The sequence below is a fragment of the Heterodontus francisci genome, chromosome 1 (assembly GCF_036365525.1).
Source record: "Heterodontus francisci isolate sHetFra1 chromosome 1, sHetFra1.hap1, whole genome shotgun sequence".
NCBI lineage: Eukaryota > Metazoa > Chordata > Chondrichthyes > Heterodontiformes > Heterodontidae > Heterodontus > Heterodontus francisci.
Window position 1 is genome coordinate 197,259,982 of NC_090371.1, and position 27,957 is coordinate 197,287,938.

Below are 27,957 nucleotides of genomic sequence, written 5' to 3' on the forward strand. Positions count from 1 at the left end.
CTGCCTCCGGAGAATACTTGGCATCAGGTGGCAGGACCGTATCTCCAACACAGAAGTCCTCGAGGCGGCCAACATCCCCAGCTTATACACACTACTGAGTCAGCGGCGCTTGAGATGGCTTGGCCATATGAGCCGCATGGAAGATGGCAGGATCCCCAAAGACACATTGTACAGCGAGCTCGCCACTGGTATCAGACCCACCGGCCGTCCATGTCTCCGCTTTAAAGATGTCTGCAAACGCGACATGAAATCCAGTGACATTGATCACAAGTCGTGGGAGTCAGTTGCCAGCGTTCGCCAGAGCTGGCGGGCAGCCATAAAGACGGGGCTAAAGTGTGGCGAGTCGAAGAGACTTAGTAGTTGGCAGGAAAAAAGACAGAGGTGCAAGGGGAGAGCCAACTGTGTAACAGCCCCGACAAACAAATTTCTCTGCAGCACCTGTGGAAGAGCCTGTCACTCTAGAATTGGCCTTTATAGCCACTCCAGGCGCTGCTTCACAAACCAATGACCACCTCCAGGCGCTTATCCATTGTCTCTCGAGATAAGGAGGCCAAAGAAAGAAGACTATGCCACAGTATTGCTACTAATATAAGTGCTAACTGACTGCTCCTGTGCTACTTCACACATGCTGCTCCTGGCATTTCCTTACTATTTCCATTGATCTGTGTGAACACACAGGACAAAACACTGGACACCACCGCCCACCCCCCCCACCACCCCATGGTCTCTAGATGAGTTGAAACTGACCATGACTGCTTTTTGCCAATGAAATTGGTCCCCAATGCTTCTGTAGCAGCAGTGGCATAGTCATGAGAGATCCTGCTACTCTGTCTATGGCCTGTATTACTAATGAGATCTTCAGATACCATTGGTGCTGCCACATGCTCAGTAACATACTTCAGTGCAAACAACCATTTGCTCGACCTACACATACTGCTTTGCATTGCCATGTGTATAGAGGAAAATGACTACTTAATGTGGCGCGTGCATACCAACATCTGCTGGAAAGGATAAACGTTTCCACCCCATACAACTCTGGATGGGTGCTAGATATGTAGCATTGAACCCACATCACAGAGTGTGTGATCTGTGAGTTGTGGGTGCAAGGCTTGCAACAGTGCTAATTGTGTGAGGGTGAGTTAAAGCATATGAATGGTAGTTTTTGAGTACTGACTGACAGAGATGGTTGGTAGATGGGTGATGTGGGTGTCGAGAATTTTGCAGTTGATATAGCATTTGAAGATGAACTCACTCACCTTGATGATCTTCCTCAGGCACAGGTGTGATGCCAGAGGACTGGAGAATTGCAAATGTGACACCCTTGTTCAAAAAAGTAGGTAAAGATAAGCCCAGCAACTACAGACCAGTCAGTTTAACTTTGGCAATGGGGTAACTTCTAGAAACAATAATTTGGGACCAAATTAATCATCACATGGACAAATGTGGGTTAATTAAGGAAAGCCAGCATGGATTCGTTAAAGGGCAACCAGGAGGGTTGATGAGGGCAATGTTGTTGATGTGGTATACATAGACATCCAAAAGGCATTTGATACAGTGCCGCACAACTTATAGCTCATGGGATAAAAGGGCCAGTAGCAACATGGATACAGAATTGGCTGAGTGACAGGAAACATAGAGTAGTGGTTAATGGATGTTTTACGGGCTGGAGGTAGGTTTGTAGTGAAATTACCCAAGGTCAGGGTTGAGACCTTGCTCTTCCTGATATGTATTAATGACCTAGACCTTTGTGTACAGGGCAAAATTTGCAGATGATGTGAAACTTGAAACAATTGTGAACTGTGAGGAGGACAGTGTAGAACTTCAAAAGGACATAGACAAGTTGGTGGAATGGGTGGACAATTGGCAGATGTCGTTCAATGAGGAAAACTGTGAAGTGATTCATTTTGGTAGGAAAAACGTAGACAGACAATATAACATAAAGGGTACAACTATAAGGGGGTGGAGAAGCAGAAGGACCTGTTGGTGTATATGTGCATAAGTCATTGAAGCTGGCAGGACAGGTTGAGAGAGCAGTTAATAAAGCATACAATATCCTAAGCTTTATTAATAGGGGCATAGTGTACAAGAGCAAGGAGGTTATGTTGAACTTGTATAAAACACTAGTTCGGCCTCAGCTGGATTATTGCATCTAGTTCATTTTTATTCGTTTATGGGATGTGGGCATCACTGGCTAGGCCAGCATTTATTACCCATCCCTAATTGCCCTGGACTACTAGGCCACTTCAGAGGGCATTTAAAAGTCAACCACATTGCTGTGGGTCTGGAGAGTCACGTATAGGCCAGACCAGGTAAGGACATTAGTGAACCAGATGGTTTTTCACAACAATCAACAACAGTTTCACAATCATTCATTAGACTAGCTTTTTAATTCCATATTTATTAATTGAGTTCTAATTTCACCATCTGCCGTGGTGGGATTCGAACCCAAGTCCCCAGATCATTAGCCTAGGCCTCTGGATTACTAGTCCAGTGACATTACCACGACACCACCACCTCCCCACTTGTAGGTGGTTAGAAATATGGGATCTCTGCAGCCTTTATGTTGCTTAATACTGGGGCTGAAATTTTTAATAGTAAATCTGCCACCCGTTTTCCTTTCTATCAAAGTCAACAGAAAAGAAAATCAAACAGGGTACACAAAGAGCCGCTGACCCACTACCCACATGTATGTTAGTTCTCAAAAGTACGATGTTTATCCCCATTCTCTCCATAATGGATTTGACAACAACAGCTTCCATTTATAGAGTGCCTTTAACATGGAGAATGTAATTTGGAATCTACAAGTGCGGATTGTAATGGATAACCAGTCGCTGCAGGAGTTCCTCAGGGTAGTGTCCTAGGCCCAACCATCTTCAGCTACTTCATCAATGACCTTCCATCCAACATAAGATCAGAAGTGGGGATGTTCGCTGATGTTTGCACAGTGCTCAATGCTATTTGCAACTCCTCAGATACTGAAACAGATCATGTCCATATGCAGCAAGACTTGGGCTGATAAGTGACAAAAAACATTCTCGCCACACAGATGTCAGGCAATGACCATCTCCAACTAGAGAGAATCTAACTATCGCCCCTTGATCTTCAGTAGCATTGCCATCGCTGAATTCTCAATCATCAACATCCTGGGGATTACCATTGACCAGCAACTTAACTGGACCAGCTGTACAAATGCAGTGGCTACAAGAGCAGGCAAGTAACTCATCTCCTGACTCCCTGAGGCCTGTCCACCATTTACAAGACACCAGTGTGTGATGGATTACTGTCTACTTTCCTGGATGAGTGCAGCTCCAACAACACTCAAAAAGCTCAACAGCACTCAAGAGAAAGCATCTGCTTGATCGGTACCCCATCTACCACCTTCAGCATTCACTCCGTCCACCACTGGCGCATAGTGGCCGAACCCGTGACCTCTACCACCTAGGAGAACAAGGGCAGCAGACACATGGGACCACCACCACCTGCCATTCCCCCCCTCCAAGTCACACGCCATCCTGACTTGGAACTATATCGCCGTTCCTTCACTGTCGCTGAGTCAAAATCCTGGCACACTCTCCCTAACAGCACTGTGAGTGCATCTTCACCACATGGAGTGCAGCAGTTCAAAAAGGCAGCTTACTGCCACCTGCTTAAGGCCAATAAGGGATGGGCAATAAATGCTGGCCTTGTCAGTGATGCTCAAATAAAAAGAACGAATAAAAAAGCAGGAGAAGAGAAACAAGAGTGAGCTACGATGGCACCCAGCCTCTGATATCCTCACTCCACATTGAAGGTGCTCCTACCTCCAGCTGATCTAGGAGCAGCTTATCAAGGAAAATCATCAATATTTGTGTTGCATGCTGCACCTCAACCTGTAGTGCAGTCCAGGCAGTCCTACTGTAGGTACTACACTCTCAATGACTGTGAAGGTTACCACTGCCCTCAGTTTTATGCTGCAGTTTCACTTCTAGTTACCCCTTGAGACATTTATAATACTCAATTGGCTGGCCAGTGATGCATCAAGCAAGTACACTTTTACTTTGTTTTCTTGAGCAACCCTTCTCCAAGAGCAACTTTGCAACAACAGATTAGGACCTGCAATTTCCGTGAGTGTCAGGATCCCCCAAATTACATGGAGTCATAAGCCCCAATTTTAACCCAACACATCAGATGCAAACATGGTGTGTGGCCAGTTAAAATGCTGGCTTGGAGAGGTTCATGCTGCATACTCACCTGACGCTATTTTAACTCATCAAAATAAGATTTGCTAAGGCAACCTAGGTCAGCAGGCCCCTACTACACACGAAGGTTGTGGCCTGATGATACCACTGGCACTATAACATGATTTTAACTTTCTTATAAGGAAGACCATCCAGCTTGACACTTCCAGTAAAACCAGAGACTCACTGATGTATAAATGGGCATGCAGCTGCAGCATATGAATATACGAACATACGAATTAGGAGCAGTCGGCCCTTCGAGCCTGTTGCGCCATTCAATACATTCTTGGCTGAAATGATTACTCCACATTTCCACCTACCCCCGATAACCTTCTACCCCTTACTTATCAAGAATATATCTACCTCTGCCTTAAAAATATTCAAAGACTCTGCTTCCGCTGCCTTTTGAGGAAGGGAATTCCAAAGACTCATGACCCTCTGAGAGAAAAAGTTTCTCCTCATCTGTCTTAAATGGGCGACCCCTTATTTTTAAACAGTGACCCCTAGTTGGAGATTCTCCCACAAGGGGAAACATCCTTTCCACATCCACCCTGTCAAGACCCCTCAGGACCTTATATGTTTCAATCAATTTGCCTCTTACTGTTCTAAATTCCAGCGGATACAAGCCTAGCCTGTCCACCTTTCCTCGTAAGACAGCCCATCCATTCCAGGTATTAATCTAGTAAACCTTCTCTGAACTACTTCCAATGCATTTACATCCATCCTTAAATAAGGAGATCAGTACTGTACACAGTACTCCAGATGTGGTCTCACCAATGCTCTATAGCTGAAGCATAACCTCCCTACTTTTGTATTTATGATGGATCATTGGACCTAAGAGTCAGTCTGCAGCTTGCAGATCACCTCTTGTACACTTTTTTGCTATACTCTGCCCAAAACTCTTTCTCGAATCGTGATGGGTGCTGCTGTTGTCTCTCAGAATACACCAATTAAGAGGAGCTGATCGTCGGAGGCCATACAGAGCATTCAGCGTGCAAAGGGCCACAGTAATGGCCATTCCTTGTCAGTGACTCTCAAAGTCAGCACTCCCCTCACCTTTCTTGCTACTTGCTCTTTCTAGTCTGCTGCAGCAGATTTCACCCGCATTTACCAGTGTGCATGTAGCCAATACCCTCTTCGCCAAGGCTAATACGAACATACAAATTAGGAGCAGAAGTAGGCCATTTGGCCCCTTAAGCCTGCTCCGCCATTCAATAAGATCATGGCTGATTTGTTTGTGGTTTGAATTCCACCCTCCCATCTACCCCTGATAACCTTTGATTCCCTTGCCTAACAAAAATCTATCTACTTCCACCTTAAAAATATTTAATGACCCCGCCTCCAACACCTTCTGAGACAGAGTTTCAGAGTCGCACAACCCTCAGAGAAAAACTGTCTCCTCATCTCTGTCCTAAAGGGTGACTCCTAATTTTAAAATAGTGCCCCCTAGTTCTGGACTCACCCACAAGAGGAAACATCCTTTCCCCATCCACCTTGTCAAGACCGTTCAGGATCTTATATACTTCAATCATGTTTCCCCTCACTCTTCTAAACTCCGGTAAAAACGAGCCGTCTGTCCAACCTTTCCTCATAAGACAACCCGCTCATTCCAGGTATCAATCTAGTAAACTTCCTCTGAACTGCCTCCAACACATTTACATCCTTCCTTAAATAAGGAGACCAAAACTGCACACAGTATTCGAGATGTGGTCTCACTGATGCAATGTATAACTGAAGCATAACATCCTCACTTTTATTTTCAATTCCTCTCATAATAAAGGATAGATTTCCATTAGCCTTCTTTATTACTTGCTGTACCTACATACTAACTTTTTGTGACTCATGCACTAGAACACCTAGATCCCTCTGCACCTCGGAATTCTGCAGTCATTCTCCGTTTAAGTAACTTCCCATTTTCTCACATCTTACTCCATCTGCCAGATTTTTGCCCACTTACACAACCTATCTATATCGGTCTGTAACCTCCTTATGTCCTCATCACAACATACTTTCCTACCTATCTTTGTGTCATCTGCGGATTTAGCTACCATGCCATCGCTCTCCTCATCTAAGTCATTGATATAAATTGTAAAAGGTTGAGGTCCCAGCACTGACCCCTGCAGGACTCCACTCGTAACATCCTGCCAATCAGAAAAGGATCCATTTATGCATACTCTGTTTTCTACCAGCCAGCCAATCTTCTATCCATGCTAATATGTTATCCCCTACACCATGAGCTCCTACTTTGTACAGTAACCTTTTATGTGGCACCTTGTCAAATGTCTTGTACATCAATGGGCTCCCCTTTATCCACAGTACATGTCACCTCTTCAAAGAACTCCAACAAATTGGTTAAACATGATTTCCCCTTACAAACACCATGCTGACTATTCCTGATTACCTTGAGTTTTTCTAAGTACCCTGCTCTAACCTCCTTAATGATCAATTCTAACAATTTCCCCATGACAGACGTCAAGCTAACTGGCCTTTAGTTACCTGTTTTCTGCCTCCCCCCACCCCATTCTTGAATAAAGGGGAGAGCAGACTGCAGAAGAGGACTGGAGATCCAGGTCAGCACTCTATCCAAAGTGGTCACTGTTGTAGTATGTCGTAAGTGGGTATGTCCATAATCTGTATACGTCATCAGACCGAATATAATTTCATCTGTCACATGACATCATTGATGGAATGTGTTAGTTGACCAAGCAAGTAGCACTAGTAATGCTAGCAAGAGCTCTCCAGCAATATGTATGTACTACTGTAATATTCAAATAAAGAATTTACAGTGTAGTTTACCTGTCTCATTTGAGTGATTGGTGAGTTTGTGTTTGAAGGATAGAAGGAAACACAATATACTGGCAGTGAATCGGAGTTCGAAGATTTTGAGCTTTAAGGCACATCAGAAGAGTGTTAGATTCAGCTTGGGCCTATACCAGAAGTCTGCAAGGGAAGCAGAAGACGCCAACAGAGGTATGAGAGGTGAAGCATTATCAGCAGGCAGTATTCTATCGGGAATAGTGAGTAACTGTACAAAGGGTTTCTGGATCGATAGCTAGGGGGTGCAGTCAGTTGATTTGGATTGGGCCAGTGCAGGTTGATTCAAAGGCAGGCTTAAAAATGGCTGAAAGAAAAAAGCAATTACAGATATTTGGAGTGTTGTGGTGCCATTCATGCTAAAACACCACTTCCTCGAAGGGGAGCAAAAGTGCCACAGACCCGCAGTGCCATAGAGTTCAGAAACAGGGCGTGGCAAGTAAAAGTACTGCAGGCAGCAAGATCTGCAACACATCAAAACCTTCCTGTGGAGGAAAGCTTCTTCCTACCTAGGAAATCATGGAAAATCCCAGGAACTTCAGTAAGAGGTCAGTAAAATGCCAATGTATGAATTGGAAAGCTGTAAATATTCTTTCCGAAATCAAATTTTTCAAACAGAGTAGTGCTGTGATTCCTTGATTTGGCTTTATCAGAACCAGATAAACAAGTAGTCAAAATTAAGATAACTATTGGAAACAAAGGGCTTCATAGGCTGAATACCTCAGGCTTATTGGAAGAAGATCCGAAGCTGAGTTATCTGAAAGAATTACAGAGCTAGTAATAGCATCAACACCCATTGAAGCTTTTCAAAAGGACCCCCCAGTAAAACCAAAAGGTCTTGACATTGAAGCTTCATTAAAAGTAGGGCGTAAACTCGAAGCTATTCTTGCAGGATGACAGAGTTTGCAAGCACTAGGTGTGGCTTCAACTATTGACACAGTAGCCAAGATGGCAAAACCAAACAGGCCATGCGGAAGATTTGGACTTCTTCATCCACCAAGAAGCTGTCCAGCATACCAGGATCACTTTAAGGCATGTGGTATGAAAGGGCATTGGGTGCACAAATGTAAGAAACTCAGTTCAGAAACTGTGGCAAGAAGTCACTGCAAGCCAAACCAAGTAGAAAAGATATGCACACACAGGCAGCAACACAGAGCATGCTAGGCATGGAGGCAAGCACATATACGGAGTCACCAACGCTGTGGACAGCATGGAAAATGATGATGGGCAAGTCCTTATAAAGGAGAGCGAGCAAACGTTCCACATTGTAAATTTTACCAGGTTGTTACAGTGAAGTGTCAAAGGGCTTCCCTCTTTTCCCTCTCCTTGTTTGAGCACAACGAGTTTAATTCTTTCTTAAAGTGGATGTACTGGCCAATTCAGTAGGTGTTTGATTACTTACTTGCTATGATCATAACAAGAACCAATTGGACAGGTTTTCTTGAGTTTAACAAAGAAAGGTTAACTTTATTGCACCTAAACCAAACTACTGAAAATAATAAGCTACTTGCCAACTTTTGCTCTCTCTCTCTCTCACACACACACACACACACACACTAGAGATTTACGCGCACACAAATAGATTATAGAATGGGGAAGGTAAATTGGTTGAGTTAGAGTCCATAGAGAAATAGGTATACAGTCTGTGGTATGTGGTGATTCGGCTGGCTTCTAGCTGAATTCGGTGGTCCTGAGGCTTTTAGCTTGAAGAGGTAGATGACTGGTTCAGTAGGTCTCTTGGAGACAGTGATGCGGATGATTTCCTCCAGCAGGGTTTCTGATTGTAGCCGGAGTAGGCAAAGGTGGTAAATCAACAGGTAGAGTTCAAAACTTGTAAGCTGAGATGGAGGTGGGGGGGGGGCGCGCCACTTGGGTCTACACGTGCCAGAGTCCAGTTGCTTCTCCTCCTCTGTGCTGCAGAAAGACACAAGCTGAAAACCGCAGATGTGGAGGGGCTTGTCAAATGACAGTCACTCAGTAATTACAGCATATCAGTTAGCAGTATTTCTCTCTTGCTAAAAAGAACAGGTAGTTCCCTTAAACTTCCTGGGTCTTGGTTCTTGCTGGGATATGAGTTAACATTGCGTATCCCTCCTCACAGGCCTTGCAATGTAGGATACAGTGTTGCAAATTAGGTGGCCATCCTAAGCTGCCAGCAAAGTCATCCTTTTAGCTGTTCTTTTTTAAATGCCTTTACAAAAGTATAAATTCAGATCTCCAGACAATGGATTTAAAGAAAATCATCATTCAACAAAGTACATGAATGTGACAAGGTCCATGGATGCAATCACACCACTGAAAGTATTTTCAACAATTAATATTGTTTGTCCTAGGAAGATTGGAAAGCACACATTGAGGGCCAAAACTGACACTGGGGCAAATGCCAATACCCTTCCCCTAAGGATACTGAAAGATATGCACCTCCAACATTGGAAGGCAATGGTACAACCAAGTCCAGCTAAGTTAACTGTGTATAATGGATTGCATTGGTCCAATAACGCTGAAGTGCAGCTACAAACGATCGGCATGGCTATCACAGGTCTTTCATCTCGTTGATACACAAGGTTCAGCTATAGCAGGCCTTCCAGCATGCAGAGACCTTAAGCTCATTACTATTCATGGGATCAGCAAGGTACCAGTGAGGATACCAGATATCAAGAACAGCCCCATTGAGTCAGTCCTCAACTTAAAATCTAAGTACCCAAACCAGTTTGACACAATGGGCAGTTTTAAAGGGGATGCAGTCTTACACCTATGAGAGGATGCAATTCCATCAATAGACTACCCGCGAAAATGCAGCATTCATATCCAAGGCAAATTAAAAGTCGAGCCGGAGAAAATGGAACAAGGCAGTATTATCCATAAAGTTCAACAGCACATGGACTGATGCAGTTTGATTACGTGTCTAGTAAAGAAGGACGGAATGATTAAGGTATGTCTAGACCTGAGACATCTTAACCGAGCATTGAAAAGATTCCAAAGTTGGAAGAGTTGAATCCAAGGTTGGCTGGTGCAAAGTTCTTCTCCAAGTTGGATGCTAAAAATGGTATCTGGCAGCAGAATCTCAGGAGTTGACAACATTTCAAACACGGTTTGGAAGTTACTGTTGCCAAAGATTGCCTTTTAGATTATCAATCTTCCAATGGTACATGGACCAAATCACGGGAGAGATGCTGGGATATATTTGCTTCACCAATGATAATGCCATGGTTGGCAAGATGAAGGAAGGACACAATCTCAATTTACACCTTTTAATGGCGGCAGCACATCTTGAAAGCCTTGTCTTCAATAGTCAAAAATGCGAGATGAATGTGTCATATTAACTTTTTCGGTTCTACATATTTGAGCGATGGTATCCGTCTGCATCCAAGCAAATTGGAGGACGTACACTCCATGCCTTCGCCACAGGACAGGGACGATCTTTAACATTGTCTGGGGTTATTTAACTTCCCAACACCATACGGTCCTAACTTTGCTCAGAAGGCATCGTTACTCAGGGAGCTATTGAGGAAGAAAGTGACATTCATATAACAAGAGGACCATCAGCACGTGTTTGAGGGTTAAGAAAGTCAGAGGAAATGTCCTCACTCCAGTTTTACAACCCCAGGAAAGAAACCACATTGGAGGTAGATGCACCACACAAGGGGTTCGGAGCTTGCATTCTGCAGGATGGTAAACCCATTCCCTTCGGATTGAAGAACTTATCTCCAGCACAAGTAAGTTATTCAAATATAGAACGGGAGACACTAACTCTAGTATTTGGCATATCACAATTTCAGACACATTTGTTTTTAAAGAGATGCATTGTGGAAACAGACCACAAAACTGCTTGAAATGATATGGTGAAGAACATTGGCGAGTGCACCACCTAGGTTGCAACAATTGTTGATCAAAATTCAAGGATATGATTGCACTGTTCACTACAAGTCAGGTAACTATATGGTTACTTCAGACACTTTCAGCAGTTTGCCAAATCCAGTAACGAATGCAGGTGTTTCATTAGATCTGCAAGTTGATTCACTAGATACAGAAGTCGAAGATGTGTTACAAGTCATTTTGATGAATTTTGGATGGCACAAATGCCAACAAATGCAGGAAGAGACATCCAAAGACCCAGAATTCCAGGTGCTATGGAAAGCCATAATTGAAGGTTGGCCTGATGCACTACAAGAAGTCCAGGAAAGTTCAGACCATTTTGGGCCTACCAAGATGAATTAGGAATATCCAGAGGCAGAATATTCAAGGGTAGACCGGTTTTAATACCTGAGTCACTCTGACCAGACATTCTGATGCAGTTACACTATGTTCACATGGGTATTGAGTGCACTAGACGTCTGGCAAGAGAAACCGTAAACTGGCCAGGGATCAGCAGTGATAGAGAGAAAACTGAGAGAATTTCCGAGGCATGTTAGGCACATCATCCATTGATACCTCATGAGATTCCATCATACCCATGGATCAGGATTGCTACAGACATATTTAGTGTTTGTGGTGACGTTTTTCTACTAGTGATGGACTATTTTTCCAAGTTTATGATAATTCAATAACTACAGAATACATTGACTGCAGCCAATTCCAGTATACTGAGTGCCATTTTCAGTTTGTTTGGAAGGCCACAAGAAATTGTCAGACAACGGTCCTCAGTACACGGACAAGCTCTTTTGAAACATGTGTATGAAGTGGGGCATTGATCACATTACGTTGTCCTCACATTATTCTCGATCAAACGGCCGAGCATGGTCCGTACTGTTAAGTCCTTAATGATTAAATGCTGAGAAATGAAACAGGATTTCCAGATCACAATGCTGCATCTATGGGTAACACCAGTGAGTGTAACTTTACCCTCACCTGCTAATTTCATGTTTGAGAGGCAAGTTCAAACTATTCTTCCAAGTCATGCTTACAGTTGTACGAGACGAGTTACTGGAAAAATGGGGGAACATAACATAAGAAATAGGAGCAGGAGTAGGCCATTCGGCCCCTCAAGCCTGCCCTGCCATTCAATAAGATCATGGCTGATCTGCCCCAGACCTCAACTCCTCTTAGGTGTTAGCTCCTCATAGCCCTCGACTTCCCGATATTTCAAAAATGTACCTACCTCCTCTTTAAATACTTTCAGCGATCTAGCCTTCGCAACTCCCTGGGGTACAGAATTGCAGATATTCAATACCCTCTGAGAGAAGAAATTCCTTTGCATCTCAGTTTTAAATGAGTGTCCCCTTATTCCGTAACTATGTCCCCTAGTTCGAGATTTCCCCACTAGCGGAAACATCTTTTCAACATCCACCCTGTCAAGCCCCCTCAGAATCTTGTATATTTCAATAAGATCATCCATCATTCTTCTAAACTCTAATGAATAAAGGCTTAACCTGTTTAGCCATTCTAGATAAGTCAACCCCTTCATCCCAGGAATCAGCCTAGTGAATCTCTTTTGAACTGTCTGCAATGCCAGTATATCCTTTCTTAAATACGGGGACCAAAACTGTACACAGTACTCACAAATGTAGGTCCCTTACACTCAGAAACAGCGGAATTTATTATAGGAAACAGAGAAATGGCTGACCAGCTAAATGCATACTTTGGTTCTGTCTTCACAAAGCAGGACACACATATCATACCAGAATTGTTGGGGAACGCAGGGTTTAGTGAGAGGGAGGAACTGAAGGAAATCAGTATTAGTAGAGAAATGGTGTTGGGGAAATTGATGGGATTGAAGGCTGATAATCCCCAGGGCCTGATAATTTACATCCCAGGATCTACATCTAAGGAAGTGGCCCGAGAAATAGTGGATGCATTGGTGGTCATCCTTCAAGATTCTGTAGATTCTGGAACAGTTCCTACAGATTGGAGGGTAGCTAATGTAACCCCACTATTTAAAAAGGGAGGTAGAGAGAAAATGGGAAATTATAGACCAGTCAGCCTGACGTCGGTAGTGAGGAAAATTCTAGAGTCCATTATCAAAGATCTTATAGCAGAGTACTTGGAGAACAGTGGTAGAATCGGACAGAGTCAGCATGGATTTACGAAAGGGAAATCATGCTTGACAAATCTACTAGAATTCTTTGAGAATGTAACTAGTAGAGTTGATGAGGGGGAGCCAGTGGTTTATTTGGACTTTCAGAAGGCTTTCAACAAAGTCCCACATAAGAGGTTAGTGTGTAAAATTAAAGTGCATGCGATTGGGGGTAGTGTATTGTGATAGATAGAAAATTGGCTGGCAGACAAGAAACAAAGAGTGGGAATAAATGGGTCTTTTTCCGAATGGCAGGCAGTGACTAGAGGGGTATCGCAGGGATCGTGCTTGGACCCCAGCTATTCACAATATATATTAATGATTTAGATGAGGGAATTAAATGTAATATCTCCAAATTTGCAGATGACACAAAACTGGGTGGGAGGGTGAGTTGTGAGGAGGATGCAGAGAGGCTTCAGGGTGATTTGGACAAGTTGAGTGAGTGGGCTAATGCATGGCAGATGCACTATAATGTGGATAAATGTGAGGTTATCCACTTTGGAAGCAAAAACAGGAAGGCTGATTAGTAGCTGAATGGCTATAAACTGAGAGAGGGGAATATGCAGCGAGACCTGGGTGTTCTCGTACACCAGTCGCTGAAGGTAAGCATGCAGGTCCAACAGGCAGTAAAAAGGGCAAATGGTATGTTGGCCTTTATAGCGAGAGGATTCGAGTACAGGAGCAGGGATGTCTTGCTGCAATTATACAGGGCCTTGGTGAGGCCACACCTGGAATATTGTGTGCAGTTTTGGTCTCCTTATCTGAGGAAGGATGTTCTTGCCATGGAGGGAGTGCAGCGAAGGTTTACCAGACTGATTCCTGGGATGGCGGTACTGACATATGAGGAGAGATTGAGTCAGTTCGGATTATATTCGCTGGAGTTCAGAAGAGTGAGGGGGGATCTCATAGAAACCTATAAAAGTCTAACATGACATGAAGGGGAGATGCAGGAAGGATGTTTCCGATGGTGGGGGAGTCCAGAACCAGGGGTCATAGTCTAAGGATACGGGGTAAACCTTTCAGGACAGAGATGAGGAGAAATCTCTTCACCCAGAGAGTGGTGAGCCTGTGGAATTTGCTACCACAAAAAGCAGTTGAGGCCAAAACATTGCATGTTTTCAAGAAGGAGTTAGTTAGATATAGCTCTTGGGGTGAAAGGGATCAAAGGATATGGGGGAAAAGTGGGAACAGGTTACTGAGTTGGATGATCAGTCATGATCATAATGAATGGCAGAGCAGGCTCAAAGGGCCGAATGGTCTACTCCTGCTCCTATTTTCTATGTTTCTGTTTCTACTCCAGGTGTGGCCTCACCAACATCCTGTATAGTTGGAACAAGACTTCCCTATTTTTAACTCCGACCCCCTAGCAAAAAAGGCCAAAATTCCATTTGCCTTCTTAATTACTTGCTGCACCTGCATGCTCGCTTTTTGTGTTTCATGCACAAGAACACCCAGATCCCTCTGTGCTGCACTTTTTTGAAGTCTGTCTCCATTTAAATAAAAGTCTGCCTTTTGATTCATCCTACCAAAGTGCACGACCTCACACTTTCCCACATTGAACTCCATCTGCCAAGTTTTTCCCCACTCACTCAACCTATCTATATCCCCTTGCAGATTCCTTAAGTCCTCATCACAACATGCCCTCCTACCTATTTTTGTATCGTCAGCAAATTTGGATATATTACACTCTGCCCCCTCCTTCAAATCATTAATATAGATAGTAAATAATTGAGGCCCTAGGTCTGATCCTTGTGGCACTCCACTAGTTACATCTTTCCATCCTGAAAAAGACCCATTAATCTCGACTCTCTGTCTTCTGTGAGTTAACTAGTAGGGTAGGCGGTGGCTTAGTGGTAGTTTTAGTGGTATTCTCACTGGGTTAGTAACCCAGAGACTCAGGGTATTTCTCTGGGGACATGGGTTCGAATCCCACCACAGCAGAAGGTGGAATTTAAATTTAATTAATAAATCTGGAATTAAAAGCTAGTCTAATGATGGCCATGAAACCATTGTCAATTGTTGTAAAAAAAAAATCTGGTTCACTAATGTGCTTCAGGGAAGGAAATCTGTTGTCCTTACCTGGTCTGGCCTACATGTGACTCCAGACCCACAGCAATGTGGTTAACTCTTACATGCCCTCTGAAATGGCCTAGCAAGCCACTCAGTTGTACGAAACCACTACGAAGTCAATAAAAAGGAATGAAACCGGGCGGACCACCCGGCATCGACCTAGGCAATGGAAATGACAATGGCAAACCCAGCCCTGTCGACCCTGCAAAGTCCTCCTTACTAACGTCTGGGGGCTTGTGCCAAAGTTGGTAGAGCTGTCCCACAGACTAGTCAAGCAACAGCCTGACATAGCCATACTCACGGAATCATACCTTACAGATAATGTCCCAGACACTGCCATCAACATCCCCGGGTATGTCCTGTCCCACCGGCAGGACAGACCCACCAGAGGTGGTGGCACAGTGGTATACAGTAGGGAGGGAGTTGCCCTGGGAGTCCTCAACATCGACTCCGGACCCCATGAAGTCTCATGGCACCAGGTCAAACATGGGCAAGGTAACCTCCTACTGATTACCACCTACCTCCCTCCCTCAGTTGATGACTCCGTACTTCTCCATGTTGAACACCACTTGGAGGAAGCACTGAGGGTGGCAAGGGCACAAAATGTACTCTGGGTGGGGGACTTCAATGTCCATCACCAAGAGTGGCTTGGTAGCACCACTACTGACCGAGCTGGCCGAGTCCTAAAGGACATAGATGCGGCAGGTGGTGGGGGAACCAACACGAGGGAAAAACATACTTGACCTTGACTTAACCAATCTGCCTGCCGCAGATGCTTCTGTCCATGACAGTATTGGTAGAAGTGACCACCGCACAGTCCTTGTGGAGACAAAATCCCGCCTTCACATTGAGGATACCCTCCATCATGTGTGGCACTATCACCATGCTAAATGGGTTAGATTTCAAACAGATCAAGCAATGCAAAACTGGGCATCCATGAGGCACTGTGGGTCATCAGCAGCAGCAGAATTGTACTCAACCACAATCTGTAACCTCATGGCCTGGCATATCCCCCACTCTACCATTACCCTCAAGTCAGGAGACCAACCCTGGTTCCATGAAGAGTGCAGGAGGGCATGCCAGGAGCAGCACCAGGCATACGTCAAAATGAGGTGTCAACCTGGTGAAGCTACAACCCAGGACTACTTGCATGCCGAACTGCGTAAGCAGCATGCGATAGAGCTAAGCGATCCCATAACCAACGGATCAGATCTAAGCTCTGCAGTCCTGCCACATCCAGCCGTGAATTGTGGTGGACAATTAAACAACTAACTGGAGGAGGTGGCTTCACAAATATCCCCATTCTCAACGATGGGGGAGCCCAGCACATCAGTGCGAAAGATAAGGCTGAAGCATTTGCAACAATCTTCAGCCAGAAGTGCCGAGTTGATGATCCATCTCGGCCTCCTCCTGAAGTCCCCAGCATCACAGATGCCAGACTTCAGCCAATTCGATTCACTCCGCGTGATATCAAGAAACGACTGAAGGCACTGGTTACTGCAAAAGCTATGGGCCCTGACAATATTCCGGCAATGGTACTGAAGACCTGTGCTCCAGAGCTTGCTGCGCCCCTAGCCAAGCTGTTCCAGTACAGCCAAAATGCTGGCATCTACCCTGAAATGTGGAAAATTGCCCAGATATGTCCTGTACACAAAAAGCAGGATACGTCCAACATGGCCAATTACCGCCCCATCAGCCTACTCTCAATCATCAGTAAAGTGATGGAAGGTGTCATCAACAGTGCCATCAAGCGGCACTTACTTAGCAATTAACTGCTCAATGACGCTCAGTTCGGGTTCCGCCAGGGCCACTCAGCTCCTGACCTCATTACAGCCTTGGTTCAAACATGGACAAAAAAGCTGAACTCAAGAGGTGAAGTGACAGTGACTGCCCTTGACATCAAGGCAGCATTTGACCGAGTATGGCATCAAGGAGCCCTAGCAAAACTGAGGTAAGTGGGAATCAGGGAGAAAAACCTCTGCTGGCTGGAGTCATACCAAGCACAAAGGAAGATGGTTGTGGTTGTTGGAGGTCAATCATCTGAGCTCCAGGCCATCACTGCAGGAGTTCCTCAGTGTAGTGTCCCAGGCCCAACCATCTTCAGCTGCTTCATCAATGACCTTCCTTCAATCATAAGGTCAGAAGTGGGGACGTTCGCTGATGATTGCACAATGCTCAGCACCATTCGTGACTCCTCAGATACTGAAGCAGTCCATGTAGAAATGCAGCAAGACCTGGACAATATCCAGGCTTGGGCTGATAAGTGGCAAGTAACATTCGCGCCACACAACTGCCAGGCAATGACCATCTCCAACAAGAGAGAATCTAACCATCTCCCCTTGACATTCAACGGCATTACCGTCGCTGAAACCCCCACTACCAACATCCTGGGGGCTAACATTGACCAGAAACTGAACTGGATTAGCCGTATATATACCGTGGCTACAAGAGCAGGTCAGAGGCTAGGAATCCTGAGGCGAGTAACTCACCTCCTGACTCCCCAAAGCCTGTCCACCATCTACAAGGCACAAGTCAGGATTGTGATGGAATACTCTCCACTTGCCTGGATGGGTGCAGTTCCAACAACACTCAAGAAGCTCGACACCATCCAGGATAAAGCAGCCCGCTTGATTGGCACCCCATCTACAAACATTCACTCCCCCCAGCACCGACGCACAGTGGCAGCAGTGTGTACCATCTACAAGATGCACTGCAGCAATGCACCAAGGCTCCTTAGATAGCACTTTCCAAACCCGCGACCTCTACTGACTAGAAGGACAAGGGCAGCAAATACATGGGAACACCACCACCTGCAAGTTCTCCTCCAAGTCACACACCATCCTGACTTGGAACTATATCGCCGTTCCTTCACTGTCGCTGGGTCAAAGTCCTGGAACTTCCTTCCTAACAGCACTGTGGGTATACCTACCCCAAATGGACTGCAGCGGTTCAGAAGACAGCTCACCGCTACCTCCTCAAGGGCAATTAGGGATGGGCAATAAAATGCTGGCCTGGCCAGTGACACCTACATCCCATGAATGAATTAAAAAACAATCCTCGATCCATGCTAATATATTACTGCCAATACCGTGAGCTCCTAGCTTGTGCAATAATCTTTTATGTGGCACCTTATCGAATGCTTTCCGGAAATCTAAATACACTACATCTACCGGTTTCCCTTTGTCAACTCTGCTTGTTACATCCTCAAAGAACTCTAGTAAATTTGTCAAACATGATTTCCCTTTCACAAAACCATGTTGACGCTGTTTGATTGTTTAAGCTTTTCTAAATATCCTGCTATCTCTTCCTTAATAATGGACTCTCGCATTTTCCCAACAACTGATGTTAGGCTGACTGGCCTATAGTTTCCTGCTTTTTGTAGTTTACGTGAAGGATGGGCATGACTGGCATGCAGGTAAAGAATTGCCAAGTTTGACCATAGGACAAAGAGTTTGGATTCTACATCCGACAGAGGGACCTGGTTTCCAGCTGAAATAGCTAATGTTTGTTGAGAGCTGAGATCCTATTAAGTACTGACACCAAATGGAGCGACATTACGCAGAAATTAATGTCAACTCGTAGATATCCAATTATGCAATACCCAGCAGTCCTATCGCAAATAGACCATGTTCAAAGGTGAAACCTGAACATAGCACTGTGGAAGATCATGGTGAAGAGAACCAAAGCGATGTTGTGCCAGAAAGCAATGCACCTACAAATCAGAGATCTCAAAGAAATTTCACTGTTACCCAATCGGTTCATATAAGCAGACCACTTTTACACTTCAGAGACATGTAAACTCATAAAGCTGTGAACTGAATGCACAAAAGTTTTACTGTAATGTGAATAGTATTATGACATCCTTGTTATCTGTTTATTATAAGTGTGTAATCTCAACTTTATAAAAAAGGTGGGATGTTGTAGTATGCCTTTATGTATAATCTTAGACATCATCAGTCAGGATATGATGTCCTCTGTCACGTGACACTGTTGGAATGTGTTAGTTGACCAAGCAGGACGTACCAGTAAGAGCTCTCCAGCAATATGTTTATACTACAGTAATCTTTGAATACAGAACTCACAGTTTATCAGTTCTACTTGAGTGATTGATGAGTTTATGTTTGAAGGATAGAAGGAAACACAATAGTCACCTCTCTTTCTCTCTTGATGTTGTAACCCAGAATCTACATGGCTGTCATTTGAACTCCCACCAAAGGGTGTAAAAGACTCATGTTGTGAGAACCTGGCTCCAGAATCCCTGGAGGTGACTGCACTGTCCACGATAGACAGTCAGAATACTGATGCCATGCAAGATGACCCCACGTAGGCTGGAAGCAGATTGCTCCATTATGTCAACCATAGGGTAAAACTCCTTGGTTGTTTGTGTGATGCCAGCAGCTTTTTTATGGCTGCTGCCTTAAATTGTTATCTGTATCCTCCTGGGAAACTCGGAAAGGACCAGATCCTACGGTGAGCTCTATCCTCAATTGTCCCTGCCACCAGTACCTCCTGCTACTCATTGGTGGTCTACGACTCACCTCATGTTGATGACTCTCTCAAATTCATGAACCAACCCACATGGAGTGCTAATGCCTGAATTGGTGCCTGCTAGGGATAGAATGCGTGACGATGCATCCTTGGGAGGACTGTTCTTCTCCAATGCGTCTTGTACAGGAGGCTCTTGCTGCTAAGAACTTCGGAGGAAGGAGAAAAATTATGAGATATCGAAGCTGGAGATTTGCAGGTGACAGTCTTCAGAATGTAGCTTGCTACATGTTTGCTTAATGTGGAGGAAGTCTTGGAAGTAATATGCTGCCAGGGTTAAGTTTAAAGAAGAGATATATAACAAGGCAAGTGGACAACATATTTATTGTAATGAACTAGAATTTAGGAAATATGTTAACTAAGTGGGTAGTCAAAAAACACATTTTGGCAGGCTTCATTGCATCTGAAGCTAAAAGATGCATCCAAGGAAAGATGCCAACATTTCCTGAATTGTCTGCTGCTGTCAGTCTGTTTAATCAGAATATTTACATACAAGGCATAAATATCAATAATTGCAATAAATGTCAAGACCCCATAAAAAGCTAAGCTTGCTGGGAAAATAGCCATACATTGCATTGTTGATGTCCACACAGGTACAAAGTCTATGTCAAGCTACATACACCATTACAGTTATACTAAATCAGCTTTAAATTAAAAGGTTTGTATTCATTTTTGTGCCAGCTAGTAGAGTTGTTTAGTAAAGGTCTAAATAATAGTCATACTTGCAGATGTCTCAGTCTCTCTGTTACAGTTAAGAGCAGTATTGTAGAGAGTTGTGCTTGAATTTTAGTACTGTTTGCCATTAATACAACATGAATGTGGTGCTAAAGTTCAAATATAATTGACATGTGTGATACTTGCTTATATTTGAAAAGAAGTATATTACATTAGACAGAGATTTCTAACTTTGCAGTGACACTGTTAAAGCACTAACACATAGCCACAGAACAAAAAACATCATAGCTTTGATCCTCCTCAGTTCCATCCCATTTTTGAGATTCATCAAACAGAATCAAAGCAAATGGACGTTGTGGTATTTCAGGTTGCAGGGGGAGGGGATGGTGAAATTGGAAGGAATATCCATAGCTGGGCCATTTTTGATGCCTCCTGGTGGAGGCCACAGGGGCAAAGACAACGGCAATTTGCCCACCATCTCAGCCTGAGGCATCAGGTGGACGACAAGTAAAATATAAAAGTAAGGGAGAACTTAAACAGGAAAATAGAGTTTTGATTAGAGATTTCTATCAGCTAATCCATTGAATTATTGGCTCATATCTTTAGGTGCCAGAGCATTCACAGACATTATTTTGTAATTGTATCTGGAATCATAAACTTTACAGCACAGAAACTGGCCATTTGACATACCAAGTATCTACCAGTGTTTTTTCCTCTATGTGAGTCACGTACTGTAATCCCACTCTTGCTTGTTGCAAATAGCTTTTAACAATGCTTTTTCTCAAGCAATTATTGAATTACTTTTAAAATGTGCTATGGATTCTGTCTGAACAAGCTTTTGGCACAGAATTCCACCGTTATAACCACCTTCTCGGTAATAAAAAAGAGGACATAAATGTCTAAAGTTATCTTTATTTTATTGTTTAATTTTCTGGACTGGGAATGACAGCTGATTTTCATTCCCGCTTTGTCTTGATCTTTTAGCCATTTCTAATGATTGTTTATCAGGAGTAACAGAAATTCTATTTGTTTTGCATAATTCTTAATTTCTTCTCCAATTATTTTCTCTAGGGCTCGATTCTACGAAAGATCCGTGCCTAAATGTGAAATGTAGTCGACACAAAGTATGCATTGCGCAAGACAACCATAGAGTGGTTTGCATTAGTCATAGGCGGCTAACACACAGGTAAGGTACCTTATTCTAATTTAAATCTACTTCATTAGATATATTTTCAATATTTTTCACTTAAATTATTTAGTTTTAAGTCCTTTTCAGAGCTTCAAGGCATTTATGTTGTGTTAATCTTATACAATTAAAATCTAAATGAGGCAATCATTTATGTATTTTATGCAGTTTTAAAAAACAATCATTTCCAATCCACTCCAATTTTATATAGTGTTACCGTCAGGTGAGGAGGTGTTGAAGGGCTTCCCTCTTTTCCCTCTCTTTTTTTGACCACAACAGGTTTAATTCCTTTTTAAAGTGGACGTACTTGCCGTTTCAGTGAGTGTTTGATTATTTATGTGCTATGATCATAAACAGAACCAATCGGACAAGTTTTCTTGAGTTTAACAAAGAAAGAGGTTAGCTTTATTCTACTTAAACTGATCTAAGTAATATAATAAACTACGCTCCAACTTGCACACAAATACACACACACACATTTGAGGTTCACATACACACAAATAGGTTACAGATTGGGTAAGAGCAGATTGGTCGAGTTAGAGTCCTAGGAAAAAGGGTATACAGTCTGTGGAGTTTGGTGTTTTGGCTGGCTTCTGGCTGTATTTTGTGGACCTGAGGCTTACAGTTTGAAGAGATAGATGACTGATTTGGTGGGTCTTTTGGAGACACCAATGTGGATGATTTCCTTCAAGGGGTCTCTGGTTGCAGCTGGATATGCAGAGGTGGTCAGTAAGCAGGTAGGGTTCGAAGCTTGCAAGCTGGAATGGAGAGAGAGGAGGGACCCCCACTTGGGTCTGCACATGTCAGAGTCCAGATGCTTGTCAGTCTACTGCAGAGAAACACCAGCTTAAACACACAGATCGGGTGGTGGGGGGGGGGGGGGTTAAGGGGAGGGTGGTGCTTGTCACATGGCAGTCACCCAATGATTGAAGCATAGTAGCTAGCAGTGTATTTCTTCTTGCAACTAAAACAGCCCATGTCTGGGGATTCCTTTCTCACAACCAATTTTCAAAAATAATAGTCATGATGCTTTGCTAATAGGATCAGGCAGTTCCCTTAAATTTCCCAGGTTTTGGTTCTTGCTTGGACAGGGCAGACATTTCATGTCTACCTCGCAGGCCTTGGAATGTAGGATACAGTGTTGCAAATTAGGTGGCCATCTTAAGCTGCTAGCAAAGTCACATTTTATCTATCCCTTTTTAACTTATTTAAAAAAAAAAATTAGGTCTCCAGTCAGTGGATTTAAAAATACTCAATCAACATAGCACGTTGGCATGACAATATCTAACATGTGATGGAGGCATCTTTAAATGGTATATTTTATGTGAGGCAAGGATTGCTTTGTTTAATTTTCAAGTCATATAAATGGCTAAGTATAGTCAAAGGCATTAAAGTTCCATAAGAGTTCTGCATATTTTCGCTATTTCCATGGGTTCTCAAAGTTTCCTCCAGAGTCACGGTGGCAGGTCTGTGGAACCCCCAGAGAATTTCAGCACCATAATCCTTTATATAAACTTTGGTGAATAAATATAGTATTCTACATCATCATAAACTTAATGGATTGCCTGATAAACGTAAATCAGTTGATGCAATTTCCAAATAGATAATATGACTAAAGAAAAAATGATTAGGAACCATGCTGTGTATATTTTTTTCTTTGTGTGTGTAATGGACCATGTTGAAAATTGGGCAGAATAATGTGTGAAGGTCTTTGTTATACTATTCTGACTGACAGTGAATGCACCTGATAATGAGTACTTCTGGCTTGTGTAAGTAATGTGCAGTATACCACAAGGACTTGGCTACACTGATGATTACAAGAAAATTAAGATTTCAGACAATTACCAGAGTTCAGTTATGGTCAATCTATTGTTTGTTAGATAATCTAGTAAAGTTGCTGTAGATGCTGTTAATTATACCATCAATATTTTTATTTCATTAGATATATATGTAAGTGATGTTTTCTTATTGCATGAGTCATCAATATGATTTCTTCTCAGGTTTTTGAAAATCAGTACTTAGATATTCAACATAATGGTCTAGTAAGTGGTTGGATATGGGTCTACTGCAGGAGAACTGCTGAGTGCATGCCAGATATTTTTTCCACAGAGAAGGAAACTAAACATTAATAAGGAAATCAAGTATGTATTAACTTGATACACTCAACTCTGAATCAGAAGGGCATGAGTACAGTGGCCAGGAATTTCCTCAGAGCAGCTCAGAAGTTTTGGCCATAATCTAGGATGATACATCAATATAGTGATGGACTTCTGCATTGTTGGATTAGCCACCTTTTGGAAGAACATTAAACCAAGGCCCCATCTGCCTGTTTAGCTGGATGTAAAAGTTCCCACGGCATGATTCAAAGAAGAGCTTGGAAGGTGTCCCAGTGTTTTGCCAAGGTTTGTCACTCAAATAACACCACCAAATTCACACATCTGATCATTTACCTTATTGCTGTTTGTGGAATCTTACTGTCTGCAAATTGGCTGCCGTGTTAGCCCACATAACAAGAGTGAATACATTTCAAAAGGAATTCATTGGCCATAAAGCACTTTGGGACAACCTAAGAACTTCAAAGACAATAAATGTGTATTTTCCTTTTTTTTTTGACTTCCTAACAACTGACTCAAAAGCACTTCATCTGATTATCATGTCTGGGAATGGTCCATAGCTGGGAAAATTTGTTAGTGAAATCACCTCTTCGATATGTGCAATTTCTTAGAATGAGATTTCTTTAGCAGTAAAAACAATATATTCTATATATTCTATAAACTATATATTCTAATGTCCTAAAGAATATAAATTCTATATAAACTTGTATGTACTTATACAATCTGCCTGCTTGTTTGCCTTGATGGACATTTTCAAACTGTCTCAGGAAAAATTTCCAAGCTTCCTGCTCCCATTTTACTTAATCTCCAGACAAGTTTTGTCTACCTATGTAGGTATATCTTTTTTAAAAAATGTATTTCTGTAAGTTTCTTTAGTCAGTTTAAACATGTAGAGGGAGACATTCAACATTGTTCCACTGTTCTTTTGAGTGTAAAATGAAGGTGGGGGAGGCTGATTTCATGTCATAATCTTCCTCGCCCAATCTCCTGTGAAAGTGCACCGACTGCCAAATTGGAAGCCGGTGACTTTTAAGGTGCCTTCTTCAAAAGCATTAAAAAGATTAATAAAATGTTGGCTTTTATGATACAGTGGTACAGAGCTCTGGTAGACTCCATTCAGAGGGATATATTCCTTTCAGGTGACTGTATGTCAAGAAGTAGGCGGGGTGCAGCACGGATTCACCAAAATGATACTGGGGCTAAAAGGGTTAAATTATAAGGACACTGGCATAGACTAGACTTCTATTTCCTTGCATATAGAATATCAAGGGGTGATCTAATTGAGGTGTTTAAGATGATTGAGGATTTGATAGCGTAGATAGAGAAACTTTATCCTATGGTGGGGGGAGTCCAGAATCAGGAGACACAGCCTTAAAATTACAGCTAATCTGTTCAGGGGTGATGCCAGAAAGCGCTTCTTCATACAAAGGGTAGCAGAAATCTTGAACTCTCCACCGCACCCCCGCAAAAAGTTGTTGCGGCTAGGTCAATTAAAAATTTCAAAACTGAAATTGATAGATTTTTGTTAGGCAAGGGTTATGGAACCAAGGCAGGTAGATGGAGTTAAGATGCAGATCGGCCATGATCGAATTGAATGGTGGAACAGACCCGAAGGGCCAAGGAGTTACCCATCCACACAAGAACCTTATCTGGAGCAATTCAATACTGCGACAGATATCAACTTGTGAAGCTAGATCGATGTCATCACATGCTCAGACTGTGACAAATGCATTTTGAAGATGGACCATCACTGCCTTTGAGAGAACAATTGCATTGGATTCTCCAACTACAAGTTTTTCTTCCTTTCTTGGCTTACTCTCTGCTTTACTCTGTGGCCTACCCCTCTTTCTATGGGTATTAGGACCCTGATTTGCATCTGCAAGGAACCTAATGCCAGTTGTAGGACCCCAATCATAAATGGTCAACAAAAGGCTGGAAGCTTTGCTGCTCGTGTTCCTTCCAGTTATACCAGATCTTGAACAGCCTGACCAGTGGCCCTTAAATCGACCCCGAGGATTGAGGCCCAGTCTCTTACCTTCCGGGAGTGAAGTGGAGAGGAGCTCTTCCAGCGCGCCGGAGTTTTGAAAAAAAAGCCAATAGTAACGTCAGAGGGGAGCTGCAAGGTGATTGGTTGGGAGAAGACTGTGAGGGCAGAGTAAGTTACCTTGGGTGGAAAAAAAACTGAAAAAGTGACGTCACAGGAAAGCTGTGACCTGATTGGCTGGTAGGGAATCTGCACTGAATTTGAAAATAAAACATTGATAAACTAATTAACACTAATTAATTAATAAGTCGAGGAGTGACTAAACTGGAGGGAAGAGATTACTGTATTTAGCATTTAATATTTATAGTAGAAATCTAGTGCTAGGGACCATATAGTTAATTGTAACTTAATTTAGTAAGGATTTATTAAGTAATTTAAATTAATTTATTAATTAGTGCTAGAAATGTCAGTTAGAGGGGTAAAGTGCTTTACCTGTGAGATGTGGGAGGTCCGTCACCCTTCCAGCGTTCCGGACAACTACATCCGCAGGAAGTGTACCCAATTGCAGCTCCTCACAGACTGCATGGATCAGTTGGAGCAGCAATTGGATGCACTTAGGAGCATGCAGGTGGTGGAAAGTATCATAGACAGGAGTTTTGGAGACGTGGTTACACCCAAAGTGCAGGCAGACAGATGGGTGACCACTAGAAGGGGCAGGCAGTCAGTGCAGGAATCCCCTGTGGCTGTCCCCATCTCTAACAAGTATACCGTTTTGGATACTGTTGGGGGGGATGGCCTATCAGGAGAAAACAACAGCAGCAGCCAGAGCAGTGGCACCATGGCAGGCTCTGTTGTTCAGCAGGGAGGGACAAAGCGCAGAAGAGCAATAATTATAGGGGACTCCATAGTCAGGGGCACAGATAGGCGCTTCTGTGGATGTGAAGAAGACTCCAGGATGGTATGTTGCCTCCCTGGTGCCCGGGTCAAGGATGTCTCTGAACGGGCAGGAGGCATTCTGAAGGGGGAGGGTGAACAGCCAGAGATTGTGGTACACATTGGTACTAACGACATAGGCATGAAGAGTGATGAGGTCCTGCAGGGGGAGTTCAGGGAGTTAGGTAGTAAGTTAAAAAACAGGACCTCTAGGGTTGTAATCTCGGGATTACTCCCTGTGCCACGTGCCAGTGAGGCGAGAAATAGGAAGATAGTGCAGCTAAGCACGTGGCTAAACAGCTGGTGTAGGAGGGAGAGTTTCAGATATCTGGATCATTGGGATCTCTTCCGGGACAGGTGGGACGTGTACAAGAAGGACGGGTTGCATCTAAACTGGAGGCGCACAAATATCCTGGCTGCGAGGTTTGCTAGCGTCACTCGGGAGAGTTTAAACTAGTGTGGCAGGGGAGTGGGAACCAGAGCAGTAGGTCAGCAGGTGAAATAACTGAGGGGGAACTAGTGAATAAGGCCAGTAAGACTGAGAGGAAGAGCAGGTAGGGAGATGTTGCTGAGCACAGCGGGACTGGTGGTCTGGAGTGCATTTGTTTCAATGCGAGAAGTATAACAGGTAAGGCAGATGAACTTAGAGCTTGGATTAGTAGTTAGAACTATTATGTTGTTGCTATCACAGAACTTGGTTGAGGGAAGGACAGGATTGGCAGCTAAACATTCCGGGATTTATATGCTTCATGCGAGATAGAGGGGGATGTAAAAGGGGTGGGGGAAGTTGCATTACTGGTTAAGGAGAATATCACAGCTGTACTGTGGGAGGACACCTTGGAGGGGTCATGCAGCGAGGCAATATGGGTAGAGTTTAGGAATAGGAAGGGTGCAGTCACAATGTTAGGGGTTTGCTATAGGCCTCTCAACAGCCAGCTGGAGATGGAGGAGCAGATATGTAGACAGAATTTGGAAAAATGTAAAAGCAACAGGGTTGTTGTGGTGGGTGATTTTAACTTTCCCTATATTGACTGGGACTCACTTAGTGCTAGGGGCTTGGATGGGGCAGAATTTATAAGGAGCATCCAGGAGGGCTTCTTGAAACAATATGTGGATAGTCCAACTAGGGAAGGGGCCGTACTGGACCTGGTATTGGGGAATGAGCCCGGCCAGGCAGTCAAAGTTTCAGTAGGGGAGCATTTCGTGAACATTGACCATAATTCCGTAAGTTTTAAGGTACTTGTGGATAAGGATAAGAGTAGTCCTCGGGTGAAGGTGCTAAATTGGGGGAAGGCTAATTATAACATTATTAGGCAGGAACTGAAGAATTTAGATTGGGGGCGGCTGTTTGAGGGTAAATCAACATCTGACATGTGGAAGTCTTTCAAACGTCAGTTGATTAGAAT

At 43.4% G+C, this 27,957-nt stretch overlaps 1 protein-coding gene across 4 annotated transcripts in view; it reads left to right on the forward strand.

Annotated features, from left to right (window-relative positions):
* spock3 (SPARC (osteonectin), cwcv and kazal like domains proteoglycan 3) overlaps positions 1-27,957 on the forward strand; it is a 687,897-nt gene that overhangs the window by 284,644 nt on the left and 375,296 nt on the right. For all 4 annotated transcript variants that reach the window (XM_068039972.1, XM_068039987.1, XM_068039980.1 and 1 more), the window contains exon 4: positions 21,406-21,520. In XM_068039972.1, coding sequence (XP_067896073.1) covers positions 21,406-21,520 — 115 coding nt within the window. The remainder of the gene's footprint in view (positions 1-21,405; positions 21,521-27,957) is intronic.